This window comes from Haliotis asinina, chromosome 16 (genome assembly GCF_037392515.1).
Source record: "Haliotis asinina isolate JCU_RB_2024 chromosome 16, JCU_Hal_asi_v2, whole genome shotgun sequence".
Classification (NCBI taxonomy): domain Eukaryota; kingdom Metazoa; phylum Mollusca; class Gastropoda; order Lepetellida; family Haliotidae; genus Haliotis; species Haliotis asinina.
The window spans coordinates 16172923-16188886 of NC_090295.1; the positions used below are offsets into that span (position 1 = coordinate 16172923).

The window sequence follows — 15964 nt, forward strand, 5'->3', positions numbered from 1 at the left end:
TCGGTCAGGTAGTGGTGTTTTGGCTGTAGGGGAGACAACTCAATCCACTGGCCTACCCTATCAGTAATGAGGCAATTATGAACAGCGATGTATGTATGTACAAACTTGGGAGTATATGTATTGTATGTTTTGTACGTGGGTCACATGTACATTAAATAGTTGACTACCCGATCCGTTAGTTGCCTCTTTCTACAAACATGGGTTACAGAAGATCTATTCTAACCTGGGCTTCATGGGTTCGTGCTGCAAGGAACACAGAACAATGTGAAACAACTTGTATTCTGGTAAATGAATAAGTTCCAGTATTCAATAGTTATCACAGCATTACATAACTTTGCAAAAATTGTAAAAACCTGTAAAACATTTTGTAAATAGCATTTATTTCTAAAGAAAGGTATATATATTCCTTTATACATATGTGTTCTCATATACACAAAGTTTGAATGTCATGAGAATATTCTGTATATGCAAGCTCATTTCATCCAGTGATGTCATTCAAAACTTATTATATGCAACAACATGAAAAATACATATTAAGTATAAAATCTACAAATAAAAGACATCACAATGTCATGCAAGATATATGTTAATAATAATTATAAGGCTGATAACAACTATGCCTCAGATACATCACAATACGACAAAAGAAAGTAGTTGAACACTTTCTCTGAATTCACTGTCTGGTGTAGTGGTTGAGTGAATTTGGCTTCATCTTTACTGTTTCACTGTGTCATGGTGAGAGTCGCTAAAGATACTTGTTCCACTACCCACATGAGTGAAATGGCCATTTCTGGTGTTCCCTGCAGTGATATTGCTGACATATTGATAACAAGGGCATAAAACCAAACCCACCACTCAAGGAGGAAGGATAGCACAAGTTATACAGTTCTATGACAGATCCCACAAGCATGGGTATATAGCACGCAAACGTTCAAATATTGACATGGCTGTACATGAGTTCCGGGAGACAGATTCAAGAAGCATAAGGACATAGAACTAGAACTTGAATTTCATGTGTAAAGATGTTTGATTGAAAGTTTGCTATGAGTGCATACTACAAAAGCCTGTTCAGCTCTAAATACAACTGTGCCATCTGAGCAGGACCTTGGATTTAAATAAAAACTGTTCTTGAAAATGTAACAAACCCAAGGTGGAGGTCACTTCTTGTAACCTTTGAGCAATCTATGACCGCACAATCAAACGCAAGATGACTGAATGGATTTAACCAATCAGACAACAGTTACAGTACAGGGTTTGCAGCACATACTAAATTCCCCCAGTCACTGACACTGATCCCTCAACAAATGAAAATATGTGTGAAACACGGATATTTGACCTGCAGTAAAAGCTGACATCCTGAAATATTGACAAAAACGCTTTTTTCGGTGACTATTTACTCCCTGTTGACAATGTTGTAGCTTGCTCCATGTGCATCACCAGGAAGCGACTGTATGGGAAATAGCAGGAAGTGACTGTATCGGAAATAGCAGGAAGTGACTCTATGGGAAATAGGATTCGAAATCATTCGGTTACAAACTTTTTTGAGGTGAAAGTTCAAAAGGTATGTACGAATAACCACTTTCACGATTTGTTAGACTGATTAGAGGAGTGTAACAAATAATACTGAGAAAATTAGCATGTTATGATGTAGCGATTAAATCATGTTCTTCATTTTGTCCTCTTGATAATACAGATTTTTGCTTTTTTTGCTTTTTGTCGAAGTCACAGATCTCAACGTAGTTCAACTCTCAGCTTGATTGGGTGCTTTGGTGCAAATACTCCTGTGGTAACGAATTCTGTCAGCTCATCCTGCAAATGAAATATTAGTCATATTCATTGAAAATATCAGATGACAAACAATCTTTGCAGTTGGAATCAAACAGTGAGTGTTTTGTCATATGGATGAATAGATAAACATGGAATTAACACGGCTTTAGAAAGTGTTTTGGTCAAACAAGCTACCAATAGAGGGAATTACATAAGAGGCATAAACAGAGATTCTTGTGGAGACTTGTGATTTCCCCAAAGTACCCTCAGACCCACTCTATTTATATTGTTGTGTCTGTTTGTTTGTCGATTAACTGAGTCTGAGTCTGGACCAGACAATCCAGTAATCTACAGCATGAGCATTGATCTAAGTGATTGGGTGGGGTAGGTGAGTTTAGTTTTATGTTGCACTCAGCAATATTCCAGCTATATGGCAGCGGTCAGTAAATAATTGAGTCTGAACCAGACAATCTAGTGATCAACAGCATGAGCATCGATCTGTGCAATTGGGAACCGATGACAGGTGTCAACCAAGTCAGTGAGCCTGACCACCTGATCCTGTTAGTCACCTCTTACGACAAGCATAGTCGCCTTTTATGTCAGGCATGGGTTGCTGAAGGCCTATTCCACCCTGGACCTTCACCACGGGTCAGTGATTAGGATATCACAAAGTCAGTGAGTTCTCCATCCAATCCTGTCGGTAAATGCCTACATAAACCATTAAATAAGGTGACGTCACATTTTGTGTGCGCATGACTGGGTGATGACTGCAAATATAAAATAGCTTCAGCAAATACATGTTTCATTTATGAGTGGAATATTAGGCATTTTCAGTTTGCTGAGTCAATGAATAAAATAATCAGTGACTATACAAAATTAAATTACATCCACGAATCAAGGTGACTACAGTCTACTAGACTGCACAGAACTGACACTTTTAGGTCACAAGTTTAGACCTATCTCTTTTCTCAAGCTAGTTTTCCAGTATTCGCTTTGAGCATGCAATCTGTCATGGATATATGCACATTACAAGAGTTCTATTATTACTAAATGTCTCCTCTGACCTGGAGCGAGGCTGGAAAGGACACAAACACACAAACAAGCTTACCCTAACACATAAAGATGTCTACATAGATGGATGGAAACACAAACAATCATAACTTATTTGAGAGGCATGTTTAGAAGCTGGTGAATCAGATAAGGACAAAACTTTATGGATGAGCAACTTTAATCTGTTGGAGTGACGTTTCGATAAAGCTTCTTGTATCGTCAAGCAAGTAAGAGGCAGATATATACAGTAAATGATTAAAAAAACAACAGGAACTAACTGGGCAGCACACTATTCACAGAATTTACATGTAGAAGCCAAAACAATAGACTGAATACAGAAGCCAATAGGGATGTACAAGCCAGGAGAGTATGGACATATTTATACCACAAACAATCATACCAGCCTTCTTGTCATACACATGGTAAAAATATAATATCAGGTAGATCACAAAGTTTCAAGCAAACAACATCTATCAACACTACTGTTATTTCACACTGAGGTAAGTTTAACATTTCTTAATTTGCAATTTGAGGTAAAATCAAGAAAAGCATTTGACAACATCTGATGAGTCTAAAAGCCTATCGTGCCCTGCATAAGTTCAATGTCACCCACAGATCAGCATGAGTTAATTGATATGTTCCATCTGCTGGCAAGAAAAATATCAAGATGAATCAAGTAAAATTTACAATGCACCATTCAATATGTTCTTACCGGTGTGTCCTCCAGTCTGACAAAGCGGATGTTTCTGATCAGATAGACGAGAGCAACCTTGACCTCAATTAAGGCCAGCCTCATTCCGATACACTGTCGTGGTCCTTGTCCAAATGGCTGATAGAGCATAGGGTTGATCTCAGATGATTTCTCAAATCTGTAACATGTGTCTACTGGTATAGTTTGAGGTAATACAGAAGAATTAAATAGCTATGGCTACTGAGTACAGTGGAAACTGTCTAAACCCGGCACTCATCGGGACTGAAGATGATGATAAATGTACAAGCCATGGAAGGGACTCAGATTTTATGCTGGTGTTGACAACCTGCTGGATTGGACAGATGCTGGTTTTGACAGCTTCCACTGTACTTGAATCTGTTCACTGAAAAACTGTAATCACGAACACATTTGATCACTTTCTAAACAATATTGTGTATTCATATCTTTAAGTCATGAGAGCCATGCCAGTTTTCATTTGTCAGAGGGGTACAAAAAGTATTTGATCTTGAGCAGAGTTCCAGATAAGCTTTAGACCATATGAGTATGATACCCATAGTATTGAAACAAAGCGGGTATTTCCAGTTTCAAGTGGGTATCTACAGTTTTAGATAACCACCATCTCTAAAATCTCTGGGTATTCACTTCAGATAAGGTTAACAGGGGCAATAATAGCATAAGATAAAATCCACCCAGCAAAACCAAATTATAGCTAATATAGCTTTATCCACATGTGCTACAAGAAATAGTATGTGCCTACTCCACATTCATATATGTGTTAAACAGGATACCAAGTTGGCTATTTGATGATAAAACAAAAACTTCGTTTCTGTCATGTTGTTTAACTTCCCCAATGCGAATAGCTAAATTGTTACAAGTACCTTTAAAAGATCACTGTCAACTGATTCTGATTGTGAAATACAGTACATACATCTAGTAGTCCTTTAATGAAGTTGTTTTCTGTTTGTAAAGCGTAAAAAACCAGATAGTTGACAAGTGACGTAGTTTATCATCCAACTGGAATTCATGATTTATTTTACCAATGAATTGATAATGATTTATTATCCTGAAATAAGATGAATATCTTCATGTACATGCCTAAATTTTAACCTGTCAGGCAGGTGAACTTGAGAATTTCTGGCTGCCCGTATTGAAAATAACCTGTCCTGGGTGTTCAGGCAGGCAGGTATTTTGAACTCTCCAAACACTGATCCAAGCAACTGATATATAATTATGTGCCTCCCAATGAGGCTGACCACCTACTCCATTCAGTCAGTCAGGCACATGTTTATCCTGGATACCATGGAAAAATTATCGGAGTTATTGTTACTGGGACAACATGCCTACCTCTCAGGTTTGAACTTTTGGGGTTCTGGGTAGATATCTGGGTTTCTGTGCATGATGACAATGGGGATGTTGATGAATGCTCCCTTGGGAAATGTCCATCCCTTGATAGTGGTTGTCTTGGAAACGTAACGGTTGACTCTGAAATAACAAAATCAACATACTTTGTCTAGATGGAAAGAATGATAGAGTGGTACAGATACTGGGGCACAGTCATAGTTGACAGTACATTAGTAGTATGGGGAATGGGGGTTCTTTTACAGGTCCCTCAGAGCTGATATCTGACCAATTCACCTCCCACGAGTCTCAGTGCCCAGGGTTAAAAATGATGGAATTGTGTCATCCTGAAGCAGCTAGCGGTGAAATAAAACATGTAAAAGGCATAAAAAAATATACAATGGAACAGTATATTGTTTAAAAGAGCTAGAAGATCATACAAAGCTCTCCGACCCAGTAGCAAAACGAATATTGTCATTGTTATAAGGCCTACTTTTGCATTCAGAACTCTAAGCAACATATCATACTCATGACATTATTTCTCTTTTTTAAAACACTGCATCAAACAATTTCATGATGTATGATGGTGGTCTGTAAATAATTGAGCCTGGACCAGACAATCCAGTGATGAACAAAGCAAGCATTGAAACAGGCATCAAAACAGGCATCAAGCAAGTCATTGAGCCTGAGCACTCAACCCCTTTAGTTACCATTTATAACAAGTATACGTCACTGAAGATCATTCTAACCAAGGATCTTCACAACCATATGACTATACTAAGAAATGCATTTTGCCCTGGAACACATACTCAAAGCCTCAACAGTCAACAAGGTGCCAAGGTGCTGGAAGTTGCGGAAAGTTGATCCACAACAATTCCCCCAAAACACGAAATAAAAAATGTTTCTGATTCTTACGCTGGAACTACTGGGTAGAGCCTCAGAGTTTCGTTGATCACCCGATCCATGTACACCAAGCCATGGATGTTGTCATAATCAGGCTCTTTCTGCAAACGAAGTAACAAAACATGAACAACATGCGCACCACTTGAAAATGTTAATGAAACATGAAAGGACAAAGTAGTCCAAAACCCTTTTGAGCAGAGCATACCTGTCATGATCAACATCATCTTAAAACACTCTATTACATACATGTACATCAATTCTCAGAGCTTGCCTGAATTATATCATGTAGAATCCATTCAGTTTTGTTTTGTTTGTTTTTAATGCCATGCTTAACAATATTGCAGTTATATGGCATCACTCTCTAAATAAGTGAGTCTTCACCCATCCAGTGATCAATGTCAGGAACATCAATCAATCCAATTTGCATGTGATGACATGTGTCAAGTGACTGAGCCACCCGATCCTGTTAGTTGCCATTTACAACAAACATAGGTTGCTGAAGATCAATTCTAACCCAGACTTTCACAGTTTCAGTATAGCAACCTCATCATCCCTTTTCTGCATCAAAAAAACCTTTTCAAGTTTTCTTCGTTTTCCTTGACTAAGCCTGTCCTATAAGCAGTTATCCTTGATATATCCAGCATACTCTGGATGCATGTATAGCTTGGCCTGATAATTTTATTACCTCCCTTGGCTGGCTTTTTATCCAATCAGGTGCTATGCTGGGAAGTTGAGTATATCAATCTTGCATATATTTTTACTGTTTCTGACCTGACAACTTGCCTGTATGATTTCCCTTCATAGCTGTGAGCACCATCTTTGTTGACACACTGACAAGCTCGGTTGTAACATTGACTTAGCTGATTGGCTACTCTGATAATGCGGAGCCAGCACTCACTCATGATGCAACGATCATGAAATATAGCTAAAAACTGTTATTACAGATATAATTTAAAAGTTATAATGAAACCTTACATCTCCAAGTACTGATGCTACTTCCTCCACCAGCCTGTCCTGCACGTCTGGTTTAGTTGCCAGGATGTAACCAATGAAGTGCAGAGTGCTTGCCGTAGTTTCGTATCCAGCCAGGAAAAATACAAACGCCTGGCCAATCACTTCATCCATCGTCAGTGCTGGAGACAAATAATCCAGTTACTACTGACTTATACATCCAGACACAATGGACAGAGAGTAATTTATTTGCATACATAACCACATGTTGTCAAGTGAGGTTCATCGGGGACCAGGGAGAGGGGGTAGCTTACACAGGAACCTGACCAATGAGATCGCTCGAGAGGCTGCAAGTGCGGGATAACGATCACCCCAGAGGTGTTTTGTTTTGATTTTATAGTTTGAGGACATATAAAAGTTAATAAAATGGGCGTTATGTTGTGGAAATCAGGCAGGATTTGTGGGGAAATGTATAATTGAGAGGCACATGTCCATAGTTTTGAATGTCACCGAATTCTTAGCGTACATTTCAGCCTGAAATCAGCACGAGTCAATGTTGGCACGACAATCCAATATGGCAGCTGCTGCTCCTTTACTCTATTAAAATATATATGACGTGTGTTTAGATCTATGTTTACCCTACAGTGTGATATCCACTTTCTATGGTAGCTTAGTGGTTATTCCGTCCACTCACACACCAAAGGCCTAGGTTTGATTCCTGTTCCGGGTTTCCCATGCCATAATGGTGGAATGTTGCTAAAAGTGGTGTAAAACTAAGCTCACTCAATCACTTGCAGGGGTACAGGTTAAGAAGTGAGCCAGACAAATGAACTGACAAAACAGTACATCTATGAATAACTGTGACTTGGATTAACATTATGAAAGAATAACAGTCAATGAATATATAGAATTATCTTGCCACACCCATAAATTTTGTTTTCTGATTGTCTGAGTGGTCTTCTATTATGTTCAATGTACGTTATCCTGTTTATAAGCGAGCAACATTTTCTTGCCTCTTTTTCTCAAATGATTCTTTTATCTCAAATTATTTGTCTTGAATAACATTGAATCATGTAATATGTGTGGACATTATTGATGTTTTGTGAATGCAAATCGATGGGAGGGATATAACTCTTGTCATCAGCAAAATGTTGCAATGGCTACAAAAAGTTTTGTTTGTTTCAAACGCTGTTCACTGGTCCCTCCAGGCTCATGGGTTATGTACAGTCAATGTTTGTTTAAACATACCTAAACAAATGTCAAGGGCACATCAACTCATGTTCCCCTCATGACCAGAGCACATATAATCCTCAGATGTCATATCTGCATCGTTTTGGAGGTTATCTTTTTCTCAGGTAAACCTCCTTTCAGGGTCTTATATACTGGACAGAAATAATTAGGTATATACATATATATATAGGGATATAAGTAAATTTTGAAATTATGAATAATGATCTGTTCATTCATTGACCCACTGATGAAATATCCATCATAAAAATACCAATATCCCAAACTTATTTTGTCCAATATAGAATCCCTGGGACATTCTATATGTGTATTCTATAAAGTGAATTCTTTAACATCAACATTCAGGTATTGAAAAATGTCATCAAACTGAAAGTACACATTTTGTCTCTCTGGATTCGAACCATATCTGTCAGACCATGAATCAGGTGCTCTATCTCACAACTACTTAGCTGACGAAGATTCTGGTGTTGAATTATCTAGGCCTACTATCACTACATATATTTTACTATGGCTTTGGTTACTGTTACGTAGCTTCATTACTTGATCATCTAGGTATCCATCATTGCCTATGGCCCCTGGGTTTTCCTTTGCCCACCATAAATGTCCACCAAGAACATTTCTGATGCCGAAGAGCAATTGGGCAGTGTCCGTTTCAGATGTGAAAAACATTTTCTTTTCTTGGCAACAGAAAATGATGCATCAATGCCAAGAAACCTTTCCTGTTGTTTCATTCTAATGGTGGTATTGGGGTATCATAGTGGATTATTAGTAATCATCCATCTGGCAACAGGACTAGGTTTGTTTCTTCAAATGTGATTAAAGCTGCCATTACAAAGCTGGAAACCTCACTCACTCACCCTCACTCACTCACCCACTCACTCATCCTGATGGTGTTGCGTGAGGATTATGTTACTGTGTACGAGTGGGGAACAGGACAATTGCCACCCAGTTATTTTCACTATAGCAGTGAAGACAATTGCCATCGAGAATAAAGTCAAAGTTTTGGGGTATGTTAATATTCTGACATTGATCAACTTTTGACCTAGAAGTAATTTTGTCTTAAATCTGATGGTAAAATCTTGACTTAGATCGAGGCCAAAGATGCTGGTTCACCTCTCTACATGGGTACCATGCGTGAAGCCCCTTTCTGGTGTCCACCTATTGATGAAATACTGCTAAAACAAGTTAGGATAAAAGTTGTTCAACTAATGATCAATCTTAAATTACTATTATTGGTGTGTATGATAAAGGGTGAATGCAGTTAGTTGGAACAGTGAAACAAATGCATGCGCGCTGCATGCAGTGTGTTCACTTAGACCTACTTTCTCTTCTTTCATTTAACGTGCATTCCCCCTTGTAATACAAACCAACAATAGGGATGTGCAACCATCAGACACACACAAACATTTACTCCACACTGTGTCACTTACTATTGTCGGCCTTCTCTGTAGTGTCGCCATGATGGTCATCATCATCTTCGGCGTTCAACATTAGCTCAAGAAAATCAACCCTCCTCTGAAAAACAAACCTGACAGTTAGGACTTACATTTGAACCTACCAATGATGAAAAGGCATATTCAAATTCACTTTCATTAAAGGGTTGGTGGAGTAGCGATGTGGTTCAAACGACATGCCAAGATTTGATTCTCAAAGTGGGTACAATATTTGAGACCCATGTCTGGGGTTGTCATACCGCTGAAAGTTGAGTGGAATAATACTCTCATTCATTCATTTCATTTGGTGTGCACAAGACAAGTGCGTGAGTAAGGTTTCACGTTACTTTGAGCAATACACCAGCACTATCATGATGGGGACACATTGTGTCCGTGTGGGAAATTGAACCTGGGTGTTTGGCATGACAAGCGAACCCTTCAACCACTTGTCTACCCAACAGCCCCTTGGACAAGTCTCAGAAAAGATTTTGTGACAAAGCAGAAGTATGTGCTGAAAATATTGACTCAAAGTTTGAATGGAAACATGGGTGAAAGGTACGAACCCATTGTTACTGTTGTCCTGTTTTGAATGTGCTGAATGACTGCTATATTTTGTTTGCTTGTTTTACTTTTGTTTGTTTGTTAAACACCACAATCAGCAATATTCCAGCTTTATGGCAGCGGTCATTAAAATTCAAGTTTGGACCAGAAAATCCAGTGATCAAACTGTACAGTATCAGCATCGATCTACACAAGTGGGATACAATGACACCCAAATCAGCAAGTCTGGCAGCCGAATCAAATTAGTCGCATCTTACGACAAGCATGGTTTGCTGCAGACCAATTCCAAAACAGGCATGAAAACCCTCACTCTCTCAGTACGATAAAATCCAAGGTTTGCTCACAGCTCTCTCCTCCTCAGGTTCACTTCGTCTCTGTTTTACCATTTCTCTGATAGCTTGTGTAAAGAACTTGTTGGTTGTCTTTGGTAAAGCAGTCATTCCAAACATCTTCAGCACGGGAGTGAGTTCAGGGAACAACGCTGAAAAAGGTCACTTCACATTACAGACAAACCCTAATTCAGGTGGGATAAGGGATGGTGGGGTAACCGAGTGAATAATGCATTTGCCTACCATATCTAATACAAGGGTTCGATTTTCCTAATGTGTGAAGCCCATTCCTGATGTCCCCTGCCATAATGTTACTGCAATATTTCTGAAGTGGCATTAATACATTCATTACTCGCCCGTTGAAGATGCTGCAGTGTAATATCTTTACGGCAATATTACACTAGTGTAATACCGCTTGATGTATGACGTCAAAATGGTCTAAAGTTGTGACATCACAATGCTAATGCCAATGTCACAATTTTACTAGACCTTGCTTGACTCGCAGAGAGCTGAGAGTCCTCACACTGTAGGGAATTTCACGGCAGTTTCTGTCAATTTATTTTGACGGGTAATAAACAGAATACTAAACTCGCTTCTGTGAAATATCATTTTTATTAAACTCGTTAAAGATTTAGTATCAAACTCGCTTTCGCTCGTCTGATACCTAATCATTAACTCATTTAATAAAAATGGTATTACACGGAAGGTCGTTTAGTATCCTCTATTTTCACATACTCACTCACTCAATCACAGGAGATCTTTGAACTACCAATCATGAATAAAGGTTGTAAAAACAAATCTTCAATGATTCAATCATGTACTTACTTATTTCATAAAAAATGTTGTAACATGCTGCTTCAATTATTACTAAAATACAAATTCCAGACATTAAGGTGTGCCCTTATATAAGTTGTGTGTGTTGCATTCATCAAATGTTTTTTTAAACATACTTATCAGAAAAATAGCTGGATTGGCCAGAAATGCGTTATCAAACACTTTCTTGGTTTCTCTGATGAAGCTATTGTTGAAGTTGTTTTGTGAGTCGATGTCAATCCCAAACGCAGTGCTGCCAATGGCATCCATGGTGAAGGCCCCAAAGTACCTGAAATGATCGTCCTCATTTAATACAGTCAGTGAGTACAGTTTTAGCAGTATTCCAGCATCATTCAAGTAGGGGATGCCAATGCTGGGCTTCTCACATTGTACCCATGTGGGGAATTAAACCTGGCTCTTTGTCATGTTGATTGAACACTCTCATCCACTATCCAGTCATTAGTAGTGAAGTTTTTAAAAAATATGAAACATATGGTAACTTAAAACTGATAATGTGTAAAGTCTTGCATGACTATTGCAAATGTAAAAAATATACAAAAAAATGCTCAGACTTTCAAATTTTAAAAATTGTGTCAATACACCCTCCATTAGACATAAATGATCTGTGAAAATGGATAAATGAAATTGAGAGATGACATCAGGTGTTAAACAAATGGTTTCATCTCACTTTCATTTAAACAATATTATAATCTTGATCTCTGAGCTCAGAGGGGGTGGTGGGGTAGCTAAATGGTCGTCCTCTCATGATGCTGAGGACCTGGGTTCGATTCTTCGATTTCAATCCCATTTCTGGTGCGTCCTGCCACGATATTGATTGTAATATTGCTAAAAGCAGCATAAAACCATACTCACTCTCTCACTCTAAACTAAGCTGTGATAAGCATTAATCTACAAGTGACAGACAACTGACAAGTTGTACATGCAAAAAGGTATAAAACTCTTATGATAATAATAATAAATACTTAGCGCTTTTTCCATCCACAAGTTGCTCAAAGTGCACGCCACTTTCAGCAATATTTCAGCAATATCACAGTGCCGTGGGGACACTAGAAATGTAATTTTCTGAATATAATTGATATTTTATACTTATCCTGACTCATGCTTAATTGCTTATCTCCTTTTCCCTGGCAAAGATAGTGGAACACCTGAAATCCCTTGAAGCTGATCGGCCATGCTTGTCACTCTCTCCTTATTAATCGCCCCAACATGAGAATTATAAGAATTCAGTGTGCCTGTGAGAGGCAGCTGGGAGGGCTTTCGTCATAAGTCAGGATAAGTATAAAATATCAATTTTATTCAGAAAATTACATACTTTTCCTTATCCTGACTCATGCTTAGTTACTTACAGAATCTGACAGAAATGGCGGTGGGTCAGGCCACCCTGGATTCTGCTGGCTGTTAAAAGATTACGTCCATTATTTCCATCCCTTCAGGAACTTGTAACGGCAATAATTTGGTCCTGTTCTTCTAATATTCATTGTTTATTCTGGGGGGATCACATCCAGTCAAACTTATCTTCAGCAGAAGGCTTCGTTGACAGGAACGTGGTGACATCAAAAGTAACTAGCGTCTTGCTAGTTTCTGATGCAACTAAATGTCAAGATATTGTAATCAAGACTAGTTGCGACCCCTCTTCATGTACAAGTATCTTCATTACGAGTACAGGGTCATAATCACTCATGCTTGTCTATTCGAGACGTGTGCATGGACGTTAAACTCAGCACCTCTGAGGAACCATTAGTTGCTGAGCAACAACAAGAGGCCCAAACTGATGAATGCCAGTGACGTCCTCCATGGCTATGTCTCGGTGGTAGTGTTTGGCAAACACCATGTCCTCCATTACAGTTGATAGAGAGCAATTCCTATGTAGTGCTACTGTAGAGGTCAAGGCTCCAACTTTATGTGGGTTGGAGGCTCCCAGAGGTTCCAGTCCTGATGCTTTTTAGGCTCTCAGTATAACACCTCTGATCCACACTGAGATAGTGCTACGGGATACTTCCATAGGTGTCTCAGTAGATATAGGGATAAATAGGTGCTTGAAACGTTGTGTTCTAGACTTGGTATGTCAGGGAGATATATCTTCAGCGCTCTGACTAGACATAATGCAGCTGTAGCCAAGGCGTGTAAAAACAGTGTAGCAGTTAGCATTTCAGATGAGGTCTGGTTGAGCAGTTAATATGTATCACTTGTGAGATGTTGGTATACAATGTTTAGATCCCACGTGGGAGCTCTAAATCTGTGTAGATCGGGTACTTCAGTCAGCTTGATCCCTGTTTTCATGGTGATGACTGAGCTAAGTGCCGCAACATATGTAGATAATGTAGAGCCTTTCAGACCTCTGGAATGTCATAGATGAGACAAATAATTTGCTATCTGAGGATGTGTCGCCTTCATCACCGTGATGCTTTTCTTCTTGGCATATGTCTCAAATCGCTTCCACTTGTCATTATATAGGGTGATTTCGGTAAGGCTAAGGTAACTGCTTGGCTGCTCTCACCGAGTATCCTCTGTGTTTTAAGCAGGTCTTGATACGGTCCACGCGTGAAGTCAGAACGCTGATGGGTTGCCGGTGAGGCACGACCATAGTCAGTTGTAGGCGCTTAAATTTTGTTTGATTTTCTTGATGACCTTTGGTAGAAGTACTGGAGGGAGAAACGCAACACAAACATGTTTAGTCCTTCCAATGGAATGCTGAGAGTGTCTGTTGCCCAGGCTAACGGATCTGGTACCGGTGACACATAGATTGTTGTCTGTTTGTTGAACCGTGTCTATTTGCAGCGATCCAAATGTCTGGCTGATTAGTTGAAATGCCTCCTGACGCAGCATCCACTCTGTTGGTGATGGACGAAGAGGACGAGATAAAGCGTCTGCCATGATGTTGCAGGCTCGTGGTATGAGACATGCTTTTATTTGGAGATTAGGACTGCCGACTATGTCAGAAAGTTGGAGCGTCTGGTGTAGTAGAGATGGCGATCTCAGTGACCCTTGTTTGTTTGTGTTGAAAGCGACTGTTGAGTTGTTTGCGTGGATCATCAGTCGCTCGTCCCCCTAGTGTTGTCGACCAGTGATGGATGGCATGAATCACCGCTTTCATCTCCAACTGGTTGATGTGTAGAGATTGATCCAAATCCTTGAAGAGATGCAACTACGTAGAGATGGTTGTTGAATGCACGCTCTAACATAGAAGTCCCTGTGCAGATATTCAATCGACGAGTCAACCAAAGTAGAAAGGGCTTCACACTGTCAGGGAGCGGAATCTGACCACTGTTGTTGAGATGAAGATTCAAGAAGCGCTGTAGCGAACACAGCTGTAGTCTTCCTCTTCTGGTCATGTCTTGTGCTGACATGAGGAGACCTAGGAGACACTGCCATTGGTGTCAACAGAGAGAGTAGTGCTTGCTTTATCATGTCTTGAATCCTGAGCCACCGGTCCTCTGGGACGATAATCTGATTCAATGTTGTGATGAAACGAATCCCAAGGAACTTGAGATCTTGTTGAGGTTCCAATTCTGACTTCAGATGATTTACTAACCATCCCAGTTGTTTTAGTAGCCTGATGGTGAAGTCTAACTGTAGTCTGATTTTGTTTCTCTTGATCCGCTTATATCCCGTCATCCAGGTAGAAAGCGCTGCATAGCCCCCTCATGTGTAGATAGTTGACGATGGGCTTGGTTACCCGAGTTAATAGCAATGGGGTAGAAGATATTCCAAATGGTTGGACCACTTGTAGTGCTGACCACTGAAAAGGAAGCGTACATATTTCCTGGATTCTTGATGTATCAGGATGTGTAGGTATGCATCTTGCAGATCTATGCTGACGAGATAATCTTCTGGACAGATGAGGAGTCTTAGTTGAGGAAGATGTAACATCTTGAAGCGCTCTGGTTTCTGTAGAAACTTCTTGTTGAATTCTTTCATGCTGTATATGAGTGGGAATTGGGGAGTAAGAGCCGGGGTCAGACTCTGTGGCTGTATTACTTCTATTGCTCCCTTCTGCAACAGCATTGGTATGGCATCAGTCAACTTGTCTAGTTGATTCTCTGCATAGATGATGAGAGCTGGTAGTCTAAATCTGAGTGGTGGGGTATTTTCCAGAGGAATCTTGTAGCCATCTCGCAGAATTCCAATTCACCAATTCTTCCAGTAGAGTTGAAGACATCCACCCACTTGAGACGGCTGTACAGGAACGGCTGGGGGTGGAAGACTCCAGTCGTTCTGAGCCTGATCTTCAATGTTTACCTTCCCTTCCATCCCTAGACAAACAGCCGGACGTCTGAGGGCACTTGTTTCCTCCATAGGGGCAATGAAAAAAGATGACTTCTCTCCTCGAGCGTTAACGTTCTTATCCCTCGCTCTTTGTACCCTAGAGAATGGACTTGTTGGTGTAGCACTGACTTGTCTCCTTGAGCACTGATGTCAAGGTGTCGATGGATTAGATCATCATGACTTGTCTGGAGTCATGGGCAACCATCCTTGCTACCTCTTCGATCTTCCCATCAAAGACAGTAGGCGCTGACCACAGGGCTTGATACAAAGGCTTTGTGAAGTTCTCGATCCATGATGAGACTGACAAAAGACCTTGTCGACGAAGTAGATTCAGACCCCCAGTAGTAGAGGCTAGGTGTTCCAACATAAACTACTGATCGTTCTTCTGAGTGACAAGCGCTGACAGGATCATTCTCTCTTCCTCGTTGGCAGGATTGCTGAACCTTATGATGAGAGTCTTGTTGATGGCTCTAGATTGAGCTTGTCCAAAGAAGGTGCATCTTGTAGTGATGTCGAGTTGAGCAAGCCTCTTGTCATCTACCTTGTAAGATCTGTTGTGGGCTGTACTGATG

General features: G+C 39.9%; 1 protein-coding gene across 1 annotated transcript in view; it reads right to left on the reverse strand.

Annotated features, from left to right (window-relative positions):
• Positions 1–358: 358 nt before the first annotated feature.
• Positions 359–15964, reverse strand: part of LOC137268866 (cytochrome P450 3A29-like) — a 29387-nt gene continuing 13781 nt past the window's right edge. The window contains exons 7-14 of the mRNA XM_067803444.1: positions 11243–11394; positions 10308–10444; positions 9400–9484; positions 6746–6903; positions 5783–5871; positions 4874–5011; positions 3530–3686; positions 359–1809 (exon numbers count right to left, since the gene is read on the reverse strand). Of these exons, the coding sequence (XP_067659545.1) occupies positions 1732–1809; positions 3530–3686; positions 4874–5011; positions 5783–5871; positions 6746–6903; positions 9400–9484; positions 10308–10444; positions 11243–11394 (994 nt within the window). The 3' untranslated portion in view covers positions 359–1731. The remainder of the gene's footprint in view (positions 1810–3529; positions 3687–4873; positions 5012–5782; positions 5872–6745; positions 6904–9399; positions 9485–10307; positions 10445–11242; positions 11395–15964) is intronic.